At 42.2% G+C, this 17,618-nt stretch overlaps 1 protein-coding gene across 8 annotated transcripts in view; it reads right to left on the bottom strand.

Moving 5' to 3' along the window:
• Positions 1-17,618, bottom strand: part of ANO4 (anoctamin 4) — a 381,965-nt gene that overhangs the window by 48,842 nt on the left and 315,505 nt on the right. For all 8 annotated transcript variants that reach the window (XM_084795290.1, XM_084795289.1, XM_084795288.1 and 5 more), the window contains 5 exons: positions 14,245-14,300; positions 12,053-12,174; positions 9,840-9,974; positions 8,659-8,755; positions 3,801-3,861 (listed from right to left, as the gene is read on the bottom strand). In XM_084795290.1, coding sequence (XP_084651416.1) covers positions 3,801-3,861; positions 8,659-8,755; positions 9,840-9,974; positions 12,053-12,174; positions 14,245-14,300 — 471 coding nt within the window. The remainder of the gene's footprint in view (positions 1-3,800; positions 3,862-8,658; positions 8,756-9,839; positions 9,975-12,052; positions 12,175-14,244; positions 14,301-17,618) is intronic.

The following is a 17,618-nucleotide window of genomic DNA, read 5'->3' on the forward strand; positions in this document are numbered from 1 at the left end:
AAGTGAGGAATGAAGACATGTTTCCATAAGATCAAAGCTAATCATCGGTACCAGAATCCTTGAGATGAGTACATGAACTTACATGCGGGATGGGTGATTTGTAACCCACAGGGAGTAAAGGCCTGAGAGGACAATTCGCTAAAGTCTGAGCTACAATAAGGTACTCTAAAAATATCCAGATAGAAACCGGGTGCCTAGGGTGTGCTATGCAATAGAAGAAAACACCGCTGATGAAAGAAATGGTTCTCAAGAGCCAGCCCTCTCCTACCATTCACTTAACAATTACTAACGCCATTAATTTGAAGTACCAAATAATTTGCTAGATGCAGTGATTTTCATGCTTAAATGACACATGATAGTCCATTTGCTTTCACGAGCATCCCGACCCAGGGATTCTTGGGAGTCACTTAAATAATATTCTCTGTCCCAGACATATTTTCATATTCTGAATTACACACTGATATTGGAAAAGTCTAGAAGAGAGCCCTGACTCTCCAAGTCAGATTAGCTTTGGGAATTCTGATGCCATTTCTGAGCCCGTAACTGAAGAAATCCCACAGGCACTGTAGTTTTTCCAGGGACTAGTTTCATGGGGACATGTTGAGTCTGGGCTTCTTTTCTCTAGAAAGGGACCAAACTGCAGTGGCCTGGGGACCTTCACTTTCATGCTTGAGGGCTTCACTACTAAAATGTAACAGAATAACTATTACCCACAGGGGTAAAAGACAGTGACGGAACTATGATAAATGAGGGAGAAGTGAACTGAGTGCTCACTCAGGGCCGCTGCGTCAGCTCATTGCTTAGAGCCACCAGGACACTGGTTAAGAAAGGGGACCAAATTGATGGTCTTAATGTGTCAGGGGGATGGACAGTGAAGTGACGCAGGGTACTGGCTAGGAAGGGCTACATTAGGAGGACTTGAGTGAAAAGAGTGTCTTCTGGACATGACAGGACCGTACTCATGAACGCATGGCAGCTTTGGTTGCCTGCACAAGACCTGCACAAGATCAAGTTGCTCAGCATTCTATCATGGAGGGGCAAGGGTCTTAATATCCCCGACCCGTAACTGAAGAACCACTGATGGTTGATGGTTTCTGGGAAAGAGAGTCAGCTTTTCTCTAAGGGAGTGGCCTCTCATAGGCCAAGCACGCCCCAGTCCATCATGTGACACGCATGAGTATATATGGGCGGCATAAATTGGACTTAACGGACAGAGAGTCCTCAAAAGAAGAAATAAAAGTGGCCAAGAAAATATCTCAAAAGTCTCTGTCATTCTCAACAAGTTAGAAAATGCAAGTGAAAACACCTTTGAGATTTCATCCTACCTGGGTCTGAATGGCTAAGGTCAACCAGAACACCAACAACAAAGGTTGGCAAGGACACATGTGGGGGGCCACTCACTCAGTTTTGGTGGGATTGCCAACTGGTGAAACCACTCTGGTGGCATAGGGTGGGCGAGTGCTCAAAATACAGTGTCCACATCTATGAAATTCTCAAAGAGTCAAAAATACTACATTAAAAAAATGCAAAACAGAAACAGAAATATTTGCAAACATAAAAAGCACTTCTACCAGCACACACAGAACACCTCACGTAACAAAAAAGAAGATAAACGTCCTAATAACAAACGAACAAGCAATGTGGAAAAAAAAAAACACATCACCATGGAAACTATGTAGGTTACCATGAAGCACAAGGACAGACGCTGAGCATCGCTGCTCAGTGGGAAAGGCAAATCAAAGCTACTGTGTGCTGGCCGTGTACACCCTTGGAAATGACTGTAATTGTAAAGACTGGTAATTCCCGGTGCCTTGTGAGCCTGTGGCAAGACACGACTGGTAACTGTCACGGGATGCTGACGTGATGACAAGCCTCTAGAAAACAACCACTTACGGTGTTAGATAATTACTTATCATACGACCCAGTCATGCCCACCTGTAATTATGTATCCAAGAAGATATGGATGCAAAGGCTTTTATGAAAACAAACAAAAAAAAAAATGTAGAAAGCAGGCAACTCATTCACTCATTCATGACAGTTTGAACCTGAACTGGGCACAAGTGCCTGTGACGTGGGTAGGACATACACTCTATCTTGGGCCGGCAAAGAGATAGATCACCACCCTGAGCTAAAAAGGAACAAGCTACTGACTTATAAAGGAACAGAAATGAATCTTAATAGCCTTAAGTGTAGTGAAAAAAAAAATCCAGGCACAAAAATGCCAAGGGTTGCTTCTTTTCTAATGTGCTCTGGTGTGGGTGAACGCGTCCTGGGAACCAGGTGTGAGGGTGCCAGTGGGTTGACTGACAAGCCAGAAGGAAGTTTCTATTGGATTCAAAAAGTCCATGCCACCAGGATGCTGGTGGTTTCAACACTGCACACAGCTGACATAACCTGACTAATCGCCCATGCTGAATTTTGTTGTAAATTATACCTAAATGAGGCTTAGGAGAAACGTCGCATGGTTCCAGAACCCGTAGCAAACCACCATTGATATTGTTTCCCCATTTCTTCTGGTCTATATTTGTATCTAATATACTTACCGGACTCAGGTTTTACTCGTATGATTTGCTGTACTTCAGCCTGCACTATAATTAACAACTCAACATACTGGGAGTCTTTTGAGAATAGAGACATCATCTCTGTCATCTATCTGTTGTGGTTTCCTTTATCTCAGAAGGAAGCTCATTAAGACACAGGATGTTTACAAGGACGTGAGACAACAGGATGTTCCAAAGGAAGGTGAAACCGTTTCCTCGTACAGCAGTGGCTCTCAACCTTTCTAACGCTGCGACCCTTTCATACAGCTCCTCATGTTGGGGGTGACCTCCAACCATAACATTACTTCTGCTGCTACTTCATAACTGTATTTTTGCTAGTTATGAATCATAATGCAAATATCTGTGTTTTCCAATGGTCTTAGGAGACCCCTGTGATAGAGTTCTTTGATCGCCCCACCCCCGCCAAGGGATTGTGACCCACAGGTTGAGAACTGCTGTTTGGGGAAGCCCAGGAAGTAAACAACTCAAAATAGCTACAGGAAGTTCCCGAAAAGGACCAGATTCAATAGGTGCTTCCTACCCCAAACATATAACCAAAGAGAGATGCTTTAGACAAGTTGCCAAGAAGATGCTTTGACTAGCCAAGGTGCCTGGAAGAAACACAACAGCCATGCTGCCTGCTAAATCCTCAGACCCTCTGAATTACGTGCAAAGGACTCTCGTCAACCTGTTCGGCCGCCTTCAGCTTGTACAGTGTGATCTGGGTTTCTAGATTTTGTGAGCTGTCACCCATGCTGAGGTGGGCTTTGGTGATAGAGCTTTGAGTCATTTCTGCTCTTCAAGTAAACCCCTCACCCATGTTTCATCCTCCTCTCGTCAGGGATACAAATGCACTGAGAATTTAAGGGTAGCAAAAAGTGAGAGATTGTTACATATTTTCCGCTGCCAGGGAAGGCAGACCTCCTACAGGAATCAGACTATTCATAGACAGGCTATGGATGCCAACATCTTTGATAGCTCTCAGCCACCGGATTGTGAGAGCCAGAGATGGAGGCTGAGGTTCCAAGGAAAATTGATGAAGCTGTCAAAGATTTTAGAGGAAAATATCGGACATATTCCTCCTATATATTATCACTTTAAAGGTAAGCCAAGGAAATTAGTGACCTGGTCATTGCCAACAGAAAACCCAACTGTATTTATTCAAGTTTTTTTTCCATTCACACCCAGAGTGAGACTCTAAAGGAACACACCAGAGGGCAGACGAGGGGGAACTCAACTTTATGGCCGCTGTTCACTTACCCCAGACTGCCATGAACACAGCAAAGAACACAGTAGCTCCGTTGTCAAAAAGGTGGGTCACCTAGGAATGACAGAAGCAGTTCAGCTGATTTCTCACGAACAGCATTTTAACTGCTGCTTTTAAAGCTGCATAAAAGTAGTTACGATGGTACAGTGAGCTTTGTAAGGGTTCTTTGGTGAATATTCCCCTTGACAACGAGTGAGAAGGGGGCGTCTCCTGACTATGAAGTTTCTGAGGTGGAGGAAAGAGTGTGCTCCCTTTACATCAGGATCATGCAGTTGAACATTTTGTCAGCAGCCTCAACAGTGCTACTAAGAGCTCTACTTTGTGCGCCATAAAAATCTCTTATATATCTACAAGGATAGGAATATGATTACTTTTAGGATCAGGAAGGTGCTTTTGTTTCTGGTGTACAGGCTCCTAACTCTCCAAACACTGTTCCTAATGTCTGGTTTATTCACTACAAAAACAGCTAGTTTCTCCTGTAATTTCAAGCAAATGTTTTGTGGGCTACTTTGCATTTCATCATTACGAACTCAAGAGAAAAGAACCATTACCAAACCCACTCTCACATCCATTAAAGCCTCAGGTAACCACTATATTTGCCCACTCCACATAACCCAAAGACAGTTAGCAATACCTTACACCGGAATGTGTTCTGAAGTTCTATTCTTACTGCAAAACAGCGACACGTATATCGACCCTCAGTATAAAGTCTGTGACCAACTGATGACTGATAGTTTCATAAAGGATAGTCTTTTGGGCGTTTTATGTTTCCCTTGTAAAGTATACTTTACTGTTCTGGAGAATATGCTCAGCATAAACAGGCATATTTATGCTATAGCATAATGCCAAGTATTATGTTTTATTCCAAGAGTTTATGCTCTCTCTTTCCTTGAAGGGAGGAGAGATGGGCATCCTTCAAACACCAAGTATGACACAAGTATCTAAATCCTATTCCTTTCATATGCCAGATGGAATGTTGAAATGGAATTGGCCGCCCTGTATCATACAGTAATGACAGCTCTAGTAGTACTTGGTGGCTTCAGGTTCCTCTTCTGGGTGTTTGGGAAATGCAGTAGCTTGTAACACGAGGGTGGGTCCTTGGTGGAATTGCAGCTGTTCTTTTGGGCTGCCTAGATCATTTTGCCCCCACACAATAGACGTGTCTCATGCTGTTTCCTAGGAGCACATCGGTCGGTCAGTGGGATCCAGCAGAACACTTCCTCGGGACAGGATATATAAACATTTGCAGAGACAGCTCAACACTGTGGCTGTCAGTGTGAATCAGAATAGGTGAGGAAACAGAGACTCCCTATTTTCCTGGTCACATGGTAACTGAGCTCATGTGATGGTTCCCTTGGCCAAATCCCACCAAAGAAAAGCAAGAGAACAAAGTCTGAATATTGACAAAACAAAAGACAAGGACAAAGACCTCAAGAAGCACCAGAGAGGCTGGCAATGGTCACAAACTTATCTGTGTGGGGCACATGTAAATGTGGGTTTGCATGTGAGCATGACTATGTATTTAAGTGTGTGTGTGTGCGCGCGCGTGCACGCACACACGCGCTTGTGTGCACGCATGTGTATCTTTCTAGATTGTTCTCCACCTTATATTTTGAAGCATGGAGTCTCAGTCAACCCCAGAGCTTGCTGAATCAGATAATGTAGCCAGCTTGCCTAGGGGATTCCCTGTCTCTGCCCCCTGGCATGCTGGGATAGGCAGGCTGTCATAGCTGCCTGGGTGTTACATAGGTGCTAGGGATGGGAGCTCTGGCCCTCGCCCATGGCAAACGTTTTCCTGCTCTATCATTTCCCCAGCCCAGCATATACTCTCTGAAGGAGCATAGACTCCAGAACAACAACAAAAAAAATGAAGCTTTAAAAAATTTTTTTAAAATGAGGCCGGGTGGTGGTGGTGCATGTCTGTAATCCCAGCACTCGGGAGGCAGAGGCAGGTGGATCTCTGGGAGTTCCAGGCCAGCCTGGTCTACAATGGGAGTCCAGGCCAACCAAGACTACACAGAGAAACCCTGTCTTGCAAAAAAAAAAATTAACAATGGGGATGAAACCCAGAGCCTCATACATGCTAGGCAAATGCCTTGCCATTGAGTTTTACCCCTAGTCCAAAGACCAAGAAGGTAAAATAAGCATAAAAAGTATATATAAGGAGAAACAAAAGACGACGGAAGCCTAGAGGTGCAGCCATCTTCCCAGCGTAGGAAGTCAACCCGGCCGCAGAACGACGGTGTGCACAAGTGTCCGGGGAGGGACACTGAGGGTCTGGACAGCCAGTTCTAGATTGGGAGCTACCTCCTGATTTGTTGTTGTTGTTTGTTTGTTGCTGGGGGGGGGGGAAGCTTCTAAGTCTGCCTGCTTAAACCTGCTTGGGGGCAGCTTTCAGCTTCTTGCACACGCCAAGGATGAGGGTAAGCTATTCCCTGACAAGTGAGCAGAACAACAGCTGTCTCAGCTGGACCCGGAGTCAACAGCTGTGTCAGCTGGTCCTGAGGTCTGCTCTTATCCAGGGTTCCCAAACGTACAAGCCCCATAGACTCACTCTTGACATTCTAATACAGCCGTTCACAGGGAGCCGTTAGAACTCCAATTCCGCCATTCTTGACTATAGTCTAAAGTTTTTAGGGAAGATTAAACACAAAATTCAGAGTCTAAATATCGTATGGCTCAGAAGGGCCCAGGGGTAAAGCGGATGTTGTGTTGTCTGGTAAACCGAGGCCCGCGTCTACCACGCTTACTGTTGCGTGAGTGAAGATGAGCAGGCTTTACTTCTCTGAGTAAAATGCTGATAATAACATCTGCCTTGAAACTGACATGCAGGTTAGAACTAACACACACTACCAACCACTTATGAAAACGACCTAACGTTAAAATTAGCATTGTTTTAGAGTTTCAGTAGAATTCCTGCCAATAGAAGCCACTCTGAAATCTGAGTACTCTGAACCATTCATGATAGTTGATTTAAGGAAATATTAAGGATCTTCTACAAAGGGAATTTCACGCAAGCCACTCTTCCCATTAGAAATCATCTCATGAGTGGTACAACATGGAGGACACCAAACCAGACAAACCAAATGACAACAAACATTTGATGCTTTCCAAAATCAGGCTTTTAAAATGTAAACTCTCTCATGACTTTTCGTTGTTGCCGTTTTTGGTTTTTTGGTTTTGTTTTTGGTTTTTGGTCTCTTGTGACATATACTCAGAGCTCAAATCTTTTTTGACTCATAGATGACTGCTACAGTGCGAGCTCTGCCCACCAGACTCACCACCTGCAGGGCCGTAGCCATTACGCATGGGCAGACTGTGGGCTATCTAGCAAATGTTCTCTTATCCTAAGTGAGCAAATCAGTACAAAGCCAACAGAGTCATTAGATAGAGCCAGGCTGCAGTAATCATAGATGCCTGATAGATTCTGCCAACCCCTTTTATACCATGAGAAATGGGCATGAGGTAGCACATGATAGAAATCATATTGTCGTGGCCTGGGTGTTCAACAAAGCAGTAGTCAGCATTCAGGATGTGTCAGAGAGCAGATCACAGAGGACTGCCCCTGACTTCCTTTTATTTTTACGTTCCTATCAATTTATTTATTTTTAAAAAATATTTTATTAATTTATTCATATTGCATCTCAATTGTTATCCCATCCCTGACTACATTTAGGAACAAGAAGCTTAGGCCCAGAAAGGCGACACCTAGGCAAGGTCAATGGACAGGTAGCTGAGCTGGATTTGATTATTGACAATAATGCCAGAGAAAAGCCAAATAGCCACAAGTGTCATTTACTGAAACCTTACCTTTTTGCATGTGCATTTGGTAGATAAAACTAGCAAACAAACAAACAAACAAAAAGCCAAAAAAAAAAAGTGGTAGAGAGTGGAGTCAAAACCAGATGCTGCATGTAGCAGAGAATAAAGCATGAATAAAGAATAAATAAATTCCAAGAATAAAGCATGGATGCCTAGGCTCCTGGATTAGCCATAAGATGTCTAGGGCAGTGGTTCCAGCCATTTTCCCCGCCATGGATCCCTTTGGCAGTCTGGTAAAACCTATGCACGTGCGATGGCTAATACTGGGCTGTCACTTTGAGAGGATCTAGGATTATGGGATTTAGAAGACAAGGCTCGGGCCACGCCTGTGAAGGATTATCTTGATTAGGTTAACCGAAGTCAGAAGAGAAGCTCCACTCTAAAAGTGGGTGGCACCAGTCCCTGGGCTTGGGTCTTGATTGTACTCAAGGGAGGAAGCCAGCTAAACACAAGATTCACCTTCCCACGCTCCCTGGATGCAGGCGCAGTGTGCTTCTCTCTCCTACCACCTTGGGATGCTACCTTGGCACTGTGAGCTAAAAGAAACTCCTTCCTTGTTAACTGTGCCATAGGATTTCATCACTTTAGCAGGAGGAGCAATCAAGACAGTATCCCTTTTATGACTAATATTTCAAAATGTAAAACATAAACCCCATCACTTCTCAGCCTTTTGGCTGAGATCGTGTGTAAAAATAAATGTCACTGGATTGTGAAGAGCAAAATAAACAGAACTCACTCAATAACAACAAAAAACATAAACTGAACTTCCCCTGACTCCAACTGCTTGTGTTCTTTGATCCAGGCTAGGATGTGGCACCTTGCTAGGATGCCCGGAGACACATATTTTAGATACACCACATTCAAAAAAGATACTTGCATTGGAACACCGACTGCTGGTGGTCCCGTCTTACAACACAATTCAGGGGGTTCAAACATGGGTAATAACAGAGAAATATAATCACCCAGCGTTCCTCAGGAAAGCCATGGTGAATTCAATCCCACCTAAAATGCTGCCTGTTTTAGAGTTACCTTGGCATAAACGCAGCTGTCTGACAGCCTCATGAATGGACAGTATTTGTCACATACAGGACACATGATGATATCTGTCGCTTGGCAGACTTCTTTACTGGAAAGGAGAACAGAGAAGAACTGACTCTCGGTGATGCAGAGTGTGTTTGGATCCTTCCTCTGAAACAACGCTAGCGTGTCTGACAGGTAAGTAAGACCCAATGTGTTAATTGTATGCCCATGGGTGCTTTTCAGTCTTTTCTGATACCAACGTCAACAGCCCCTGCATGTGTCGATATTTTGATACGTTTTATTTATAAAACTTTTACTTACACATTAATAAATTAAGCCTAGGAAAATGCATGAAGAAAAACATTCATTATACTCCAAAGTGTACCCCAAAATAAGCAGCCCTTCACACAACATTTCACCATGGATAGCGGTTTCATATTGAATTACGGAAACAGTGATAGAATTAAAAAAAAAAACCTGCCTTCACCTATGTGTGTGAGAAAACCAATAAACTGAAGGAGTAACTAAGCATTATAATCCTTGAGAGAAACCAAGCGATATTTAAAATACCACAGAAAGTAAAATATTTCTGTAGGCAGGAGGCAAAAATCACTCATTCTTAAAAGGAACATTGTTGTTTAAGGTCACGGCAGCCCAGCTCTGCAGTAAGATCTCTATGCATATCTGAAACCATATTCTGGTGAGGAAACCAAGGGGTTGACTGCCACCTAGGGACTGACCATTCTGTAGGCATTAGTAATCTCCAGAGTAATTAGTAATCCACAGAGATTCCTCATAGAAACGCAGACTTTATGACATAGGATTGCTAGATAATACTCTGCACCAGCAGGTACCAGTTTCAAGACAGGGACAAAGCCAGAAAGAAAACAACCTGTAGGCACTGAACGAAACGGACTTGTTCCATGGATGTATGGTGGTTGCTCACACTTCTGTCTGGAGTTGTACATTTTTTTTTTTTTGCTACCACGGTAGCAAAGGACAGAAGCTACAAGGGCAAGGGTCACAGGAAACCTCAAGAGCCTTTGGATTTTTTTTTCCCCCCAGAGAGTGAGAAAGTGCTGAAAGACTACACCTATTCAGGCTGTGGACGTCAACAAGGTGTAAACGGCCATCTCTAAATATTGAAAAAAAAAAAAAAAAAGGCAGGCCCACCCATGAGTTCCCCGTACCTGACTTGGCAGTGGTCCAGAGTGGTGACTCCATACAGGAAGACAAACAACCCGATGAAGGCCGCAGGGAAAAGCATGCCTGTGTACCAGCCCAGCCAAGCAAAATACAGTCCAATCTTCTCTCCAAAATACCGCCTGTTTGGGACGCAAAAAAAGACCTTGAAACTACAGTCATGTGTGACGTTCAGCGTTATAACACTTTGCTTAGTTGTGTCACTTATAAATCAATCAAGGGAAGCTAAGAGAAGAAACAGCCATCTGGTCAACTCAAAGCTCAGAAATAAACTTTCTCCCCTATTACTTTATACCAGGGGAGTAGAATTACCCTGCCCCTAAACGGACACGGTTACAATACCAGCTTATTCTGAGAGTACACATGGGATTGGAAGGAGGCCAAGTGGAAAGGGAGCCGGGTAAGGGGCTCCTGTCATTGCCACCATCCAGATAATGAACAAAGGCAGCGGTGGGTGCCACACGCGCTAGGGTGTGAGGATACAGTCAGATTCAAAAGATAAAGAGAATGTAGCATCCACAGGACAAGAAGAATTTAAGATATAAGTTCACTAGATGTCCAACAATTTATTCTACTCAAGTCATGGTGGGCCAAGTCAGGGCCAGCACAGCGTTATGCTTTGCCAGGTCTCCGTTCTAGAGACATTTCTATGTCTATGTTGACCAAATTCAGTCTTTCCATCCATCTGAGCTGTTATAAACCTTACAGATTCCCTCATGAATTTTATCTAATTATTCACGGCCTGGTAATTTTTTTTTCCAGTTGGTTCAAATGCTCCAGGGCCTGTTCTCTTGTAGGAAATGGAGTTTCTCCACTCTAGAGACCATGAATTGACTACAAACCCCAACCAGCATGCTGGCCTCATGGGATGGCTTGCACTAGCAATGTTCTTTAATTTCTCATCAGTGTGATTCTGTAATAAAAGGGGGCAGAGACTGGGAAGAAAATTTGTTTTTATTTCCCCCTCTGCTCCTTTGTTTAGCAGCGAGTGCATCTGGCCAACGGAAAATGATCCCATCTTCAGAAATATTTTTTCTCCCCTCACTTGGGTTGTTTGTATCATTTAGTACCCCAGGGAAGAGGGTGCAAGATGCTGGCCTATGCAGGATAAACACATGGTAAACAGGTAGGAGAGACTGGAACATAAAGTCAGTTGGTTTTTGTTGTTATTACTCCCTTCTGAGTTTCTTTATTTTTTTTATTTTATGGCTACTGCTTTTGTAGGGCCCCAATTCCAGCTAGTCTAAGGAACTGGATATGGCTCTGTCTTTAATGGGGGGGAATCCACGGTTATGGATTGCACTCACTCAACCCCAAGAAATGGTCTTTAAATAAGTAATGAGGTGTCAGTGCACAATACTGCCATGGCACTTTGGATAGATCTAGACAATAGGAAAAAAAAAACCATAAACACGCAGTGATCATAAGCTAACAGCTGATTCATTTTTTTGATCTACATATTAAAATAACCCTTAAAGATTATTAGCATAAGATTAAAGTCATATAGAAACACCTTGGAATGACAGCCTCACCTGTCCTGCTTGCATAAAACACTGCATAGTTATCTCCCCCAAATACTTTGCATCAGCAGTGTTTCAATTTTCAAATCTTGGGTTTTGGATTTTGAAATACTCACATATACATAGTGGGGTGGGCAGCTTTAGGAAAGGACCTAAACCTAAACCTAACATTCACTTCTATTCATGGCCATGCGTTTTTACTTTGCTGCGGGATTGGCTGACCTATCACAGGGGGTCAGGTGTGGAACGTTCTCCTTGTCATGTCATACCAGTGGTCAGAACGTTTAGGATTAGAGCAGCATTTTGGGGGTTAGAATAATAGTAAACTGTGGGAAGAAAAGTCTACATCATCACTAATATATTTACATGATATTACCTCTCTACAGGGTAATTGTCCCTAACAGTCACCTGGGTGACCTGCTTCTCCTGGAGTCTTGTGGGAGGTCTAACCTATCATCCCTGTCCCTTCCATAGCTCCTCCATGAGGTCCATCTGAGGGAACCATCATCCTCAACTGGGGTTTACCAAGAACAGCCAGCATGCCCTGAGAAGCTACCTTCAGAAGAAGCCAAGTTAGAGGGCTAGAACTCAACATGTCTTCCCCAAATAAGTTTCCCCAAGAAGACAGTATGCCATCATTATTAAGTGCAATGTTCATCATACAGTTAGTACAAACTCACCTTACGAGATCCAAAGGCTGGTACTTATACCACACGCCCCAGGAAGCCCAGCACTCATAGAGGAGATGTCTGTGGTTTACTGCTCCATGCGTTTTAATGGAGTTTTTACTCCGGTAACTTCCCTGGGGTAAGAACATCATTGCTGGTGAGCGATACAAAGCCACGAGGAACCAGATGGTGACACCTGTGTCTTAAGGTAGCAGAAGCGAGAGGGTGACAGCAGCTAGAAAGGGCTTGCTCTCTCTATGGAAGGGGAAACACTTCCACTTGGATCCATTATTTTGGATTTATCTTGCTGCTGATGTGAGCAGACAAAGACAGTGTGCTTGTGAGAATGAGGCGTGCTGAGGCCCAAGCTCAGCTCTGCTGCTTCCTCGCTGGGAGATCTTACACACAGACCTCCTAAGTCTGAGCCCCACTTTGCCAGTCAATCATGAAAGTAATAATATTCGCTCCGACACATTTCTTCCATGTTTGCAGTGGACAGTCTGGCTCAGAGGCTATGTCCAAGGCCAGCTAGTTAGCTCCCTACTTTTCTCAAGGTAAGGCTTAGTAGGTGGCCATAGCTGTGGCCTTGTCATGTAGACCTACAAACGTGAAAATGCTTGAATGTAAAAACTGGACATCCTAGTAAATTTGGATCTTAATAACTCAAAGCTAAAGCAATCTCTTCATAGATATGTGACGCTAGGGTGGTGTCCATGATGTCCATGGTGATGCAAGTTCCACAAACAGAAAAGGTATTTTTGGAGGGAAACTAATTAACAGTAGCCTAGAAATCCTTCTTTAATCGATCTGTGCGGCAGACAAACAGGCTTGTCTCAGCTCAACCACTAACCCGGTGTGTGACATAGAGAGTGCCAACCTTTTTCTAAACCTCTGCTTTCACTTTGAACATGCAACAAAGGTAACAGTAGATTTCCATTTAGCCTTTGAAGGTTGTTTTGAGGCTAAATAACACAAGCAAAATTCAGAGGAACAATGGCACGTGTAAAGCAATCTGCAAATTCTCTTCCCATAGAGCCAGGACTGTGCCAAGACATGTAAGTTCCAAAGGGGACCACAGGTGACTGTAGAGCTGAACACCTGTATCTCATTATACACTCTCATGTCTGCCCATCCCCAGCCATGCACTTCTGTCTCCTGATCAGCCAGGGTCGGGAGTGTGGGGCACACAGTGTGCAACAAAACCCTTTTTAAGGCAGTGCTAGCTCACAACCACAGGAAGCCACTTTGGGCAAATCTTGGTGATCAGAATCGAGATCCTGTGGCTCCAGAAGACCCTTGTTGGCTTGTCATCCCATTAATGTCTCCTGGAAAGTTGTAAGTAAGACTTCAGACTATGGATTCTAGTTTTCTTAATAAATAAGGTTAAAAAAATTCTTCAAAACCCTTGGCATCCTCTTGGTGTTAAAAACAAACAAACAAACAAAAAGAAGAAGAAGAAGAAGAAGAAGAAGAAGAAGAAGAAGAAGAAGAAGAAGAAGAAGAAGAAAAAGAAGCTTTTCTTGTAAAAAAAAAAAAAAAAGCAACTCACAGTCCCACCTGTGAAAATGACATTTCTCAATAATCATGAAGATTGTGTTCCTGTAAACCCAGGGACAGATTCTGGATTAATTAATCCAAGATCCATTAGGAAATTCAAGTTAAGGGCCATCACAGCTATACTTAGGAAAGTCATTTTAAAATGATTTATTAAAGTCCTATTTAGTACCAAGCAAGTAAGACAGTATCTATACTTACACATCTTACAACAATGAGTTCAGTATTATTAACTTCCATCCATTACATTTGCTTATATAATACTTTGCAAAAATAGTTTGCTCCCATTCTTTCAAAAGATAGCTATAAATGTATTTATTGCAAAGCCTATATAGTTCAGGAACATTTGCCCTCCCCTGGCACTTCCTTTCAATGCCTTTTTAATTGCGTGACTTAGAGTCTTTAAGTAATTTCTCTGGATTCATGCTGAGTGGCTCTTGATTTAAGTGTTCTTTCAGTTACATAAAAAGATAGAAATAAATTGTCGCTGAGGAAGAGATGGAGGGATACAAGTAGACTCTCCCTAATTACGTACTAAACAAGTTAAATCAATTCTGAATGCAAGCCTTATCAACAAATTAAAGACTGTCCAGAGAAGCCAATTTTAGTAACAAGAAATTGAAATGAGGAAAGAAAAGGAAACACAGTACCTCATGCAGGGGAAAGGCAGCTTCATAGGAGCCATTGGTTAGCAAGCGGTTCAGACCTGGAGCAACAAGGAAGGTGATTTTAACGAACATTGAACTTGAATCTTCAGTGGTCAAGACTAAGACAGAGTAACATTTCCTGGAAACCACAGCCTAGGTTTTCAGTGATGAGTAAAACTAGTTTAGATACCAACAGCTTAGAAAAGAAACCTTTACTATACCCCAGGAAGCTGGAATCGAGTGCTAGGAAAGCTGGCTTTTATTAATTCAAAAATTTAAATGCCCCAAGATTGGATATATTTATGGTATATAAAGTCTATTGTTGCTTTAAAAACAAAAATCCCCTCCATTCGAATTTACCAAAGACTCAGGATCCAGATGCTGGAATGAAAGCCTGCTAGCTCAGAGAGGCAGAGAAAGCACCCAGCTGACTTTCCTATCAGCTCACATCCTAAAAGGAAAAGGCCAAAAGCTCCTCTTCCTCCTCCTCTTCCTCCTCCTCCTCCTCTTCCTCCACATTGTCTTAAATACCCTTCAACTCAAGGTCCCTCCTTTCTGTTTACCGCCTGCCAGCTGGTGTCTTGCTCCACCTCTTGACCTAGGGTTAACTTTATTTATTCCTGTGTGCAGAAAAAAATTGGATCAAAGGTGTGTGTTAGGGCTGAGCCACACCAGACCAAAAAAACAAAAACAAACAAACAAACAAACAAAAAACAGGTTTGTATAATTCGCAATCCTAGTGTTCACAGTGGGATCAAATATCATGCAACAGTGTACATTGTGCCATGAGTACCATAGTCAAATGAATTAATATGCACATCACCACCATGGTGTGTGTCAGATCCCTAAAGCCTGATTATTCAATATTCCACAAGTAAGTGAGATTATGGGGCCTTTGTCTTTCCGTGTTTGTCAAAGCCCTCCAAGTTCCTTCATGTTGTCACAGGCTTTTGAAGAGTGGAATACATTTCCATCCTATACCTGTTTTGTACTATTTATTCACTCCTACATTGTTTCCATCTCTTGACTGTTCTGACTATGCGGAATGAATATGGGCTCATTTTTGTAATTTTTTTTTTAATGTATGAGGGTTAATGGTATCGAATAGCTTTGTATGATGTTGCCCAGTTGTATTTTTTTCCTGTGGGAAAGTATCTCTTAAATTCTTTTGCTGATTTTTAAATCAAGTCAGATGCTTTTTTTGGTGTTGAATAAGTGTTTTAAATATTTTGTATATCAGTCTCTCATAAGAAACATGGTTTGCAATTATATCCTCCCATTCTCAAAGATTTTCTACTTCTAAAATGGAAGCAATCCCTATGATCATATAGAGGGGGAGGTAATCCCCCTCAGGAACAGTCATAGGGGAGGGGAATAAGGGGAAATTGGGAGGGAGGGAAGAATGGGAGGATACAAGGGATGGGATAACCATTGAGATGTAACAAGAATAAATTAATAAAGGAGAAAAAAAAAATAAAATGGAAGCAATATGTGGACTTAAAAAAAAGTTTGAGGTAAATAAAGAAGCTGAAGTGTGACTGACAGATAATAATGAGCACACACTTGAGATGCACAGTCACTATGTTCGGATACATGTGTGTGCACATGTGTGCATGGCCAAGATGGTAAACATGCCCATCACTTCAACAGCTTTCTCATGCCACTTTATAATCTGCCTCTTCCTGTCCTGTTGCCAAGACAAATACTGACTTGTTTTCTGCACTCCCAATTTCCATTTATTTTCTAGAGTCTTATATGAATGTAGTCACCCAATATTTACTTGTCTCTTCTGACTTCTTTTATTCAGCCTGAGACTTTTCCGTACTGCAAACATTAGTAACTCCTCTGCTCTCTCGACTTATTTCATTGTGTCTGTGTGTGTGTGTGTGTGTGTTGGTGTGTGTGTGTGTGTGTGTGTGTGTGTGTGTGTGTGTGTGCATATGAGTGCAGGTGCCCAAGCAGACCAGAAGAGGGCATCAGATCTCCTGCAGCTGGAATTAGAGATAGTCGTTTGTCACCCAACAAAGTGCTGGGAAGTGAACACTGGTCCTCTGTGAGAGCAGCAAATGCTCATAAACACTGTGTCCCAGTAATTCATTTCTCCTTACTGCTGAGTCCATCATATGAATGTACAATAACTTCTTCAGCCTCCTGATGATGTACATTTTGGTATTTTCTAGTTTAGTTTTGCTATGAATAAAAGCCCTATTAGCATCTACATAGAGAGCTTTGCATAAATCCATAGCTTCACTTCGTTTTGCTGTTTCATTCACTTTATTTATTGAATCAGGATCACACACTAGCTTCTGATAGCCCGGAACTCCCTATGTAGCCCAGACTGATCTAAACCTCACGACACTTCTCTGCCTTCAGCTTCCTGATTGATGGTGACTATTATTAACCTCGGCTCACCTCTCCTTTCTTCTCTTCTCTTGTCCTCACTTCCCCCCTCCTCCCCTCATCTCCAATTCCCACCTCACCTCATCCATCTTTTTTTGTTTTAGAGACAGGGCCTCGCTCTACATCCTCAATGGCCTGGAACTTGTAAGGTAGTTAGTTTGTGACTTCACACTTGCAGTCTTCTCAGATCTACCTCCTGAGTACCATTTGTGTCATGTGCATTTTCACTAGCAGCATGTTGAGGTTTAGATTTCTCCATCCCCAATAATACTTGGTATAGCTAGCTTTCTTAATTTTAGCCAATCTGACAAGTGTTTGGTGTGAGCTCATCATTATTTTAACTTGTATTTCTCTGGTAAAAGGTTTTTTTTTTTTTTATATGTTTGCTGGTCACTAGTATATCACATGTGAAGTACCTGTCTAAGTCTTATGACCATTAAAAAGTTTATAATATAGTTTTGGGTATTTTAATATGTTCTAGATATATGCTTTGAAAGCTTTTTATCTTAATGTGGGATTCTCTTTTGTTCTCTTAAGACTATTTCTATGAAGAGTAAAATTTCATTTTTTTAATGAACTTCAATTTGTCTACTTTTGTTTCTTTTATTAGTTTTATTTCCAGTGTTATACTTTTTGGAAATACCCAACTAACCCAAACATGACAAATATTTTCATCTAGACTTTAAAAAAAAGTTTTATTTATTTTACTTCCCGACCACAATACCTAGACTTTTTCTAGTGTTGCTTTCACATTTAGGTGCATGGTTCACTTAAGGCGAGTCCAAGTTTGATTCTTTCAAATAGATACTAATTATTTTAATACCACTATTGAGAAGGGAATCCTTTATCCATAGGCTAGCATTTAAGCCACAGAAGATAATTTATTGTTCACGTATGTGTGGTTCCATTTCTGGATTCTCTATGTTCCACTGACCTATTTGACAGTTATACTACTATGGACTGGAAACCCATAATAA

The sequence above is a fragment of the Acomys minous genome (genome assembly GCF_964271855.1).
Source record: "Acomys minous genome assembly, chromosome: 9".
NCBI lineage: Eukaryota > Metazoa > Chordata > Mammalia > Rodentia > Muridae > Acomys > Acomys minous.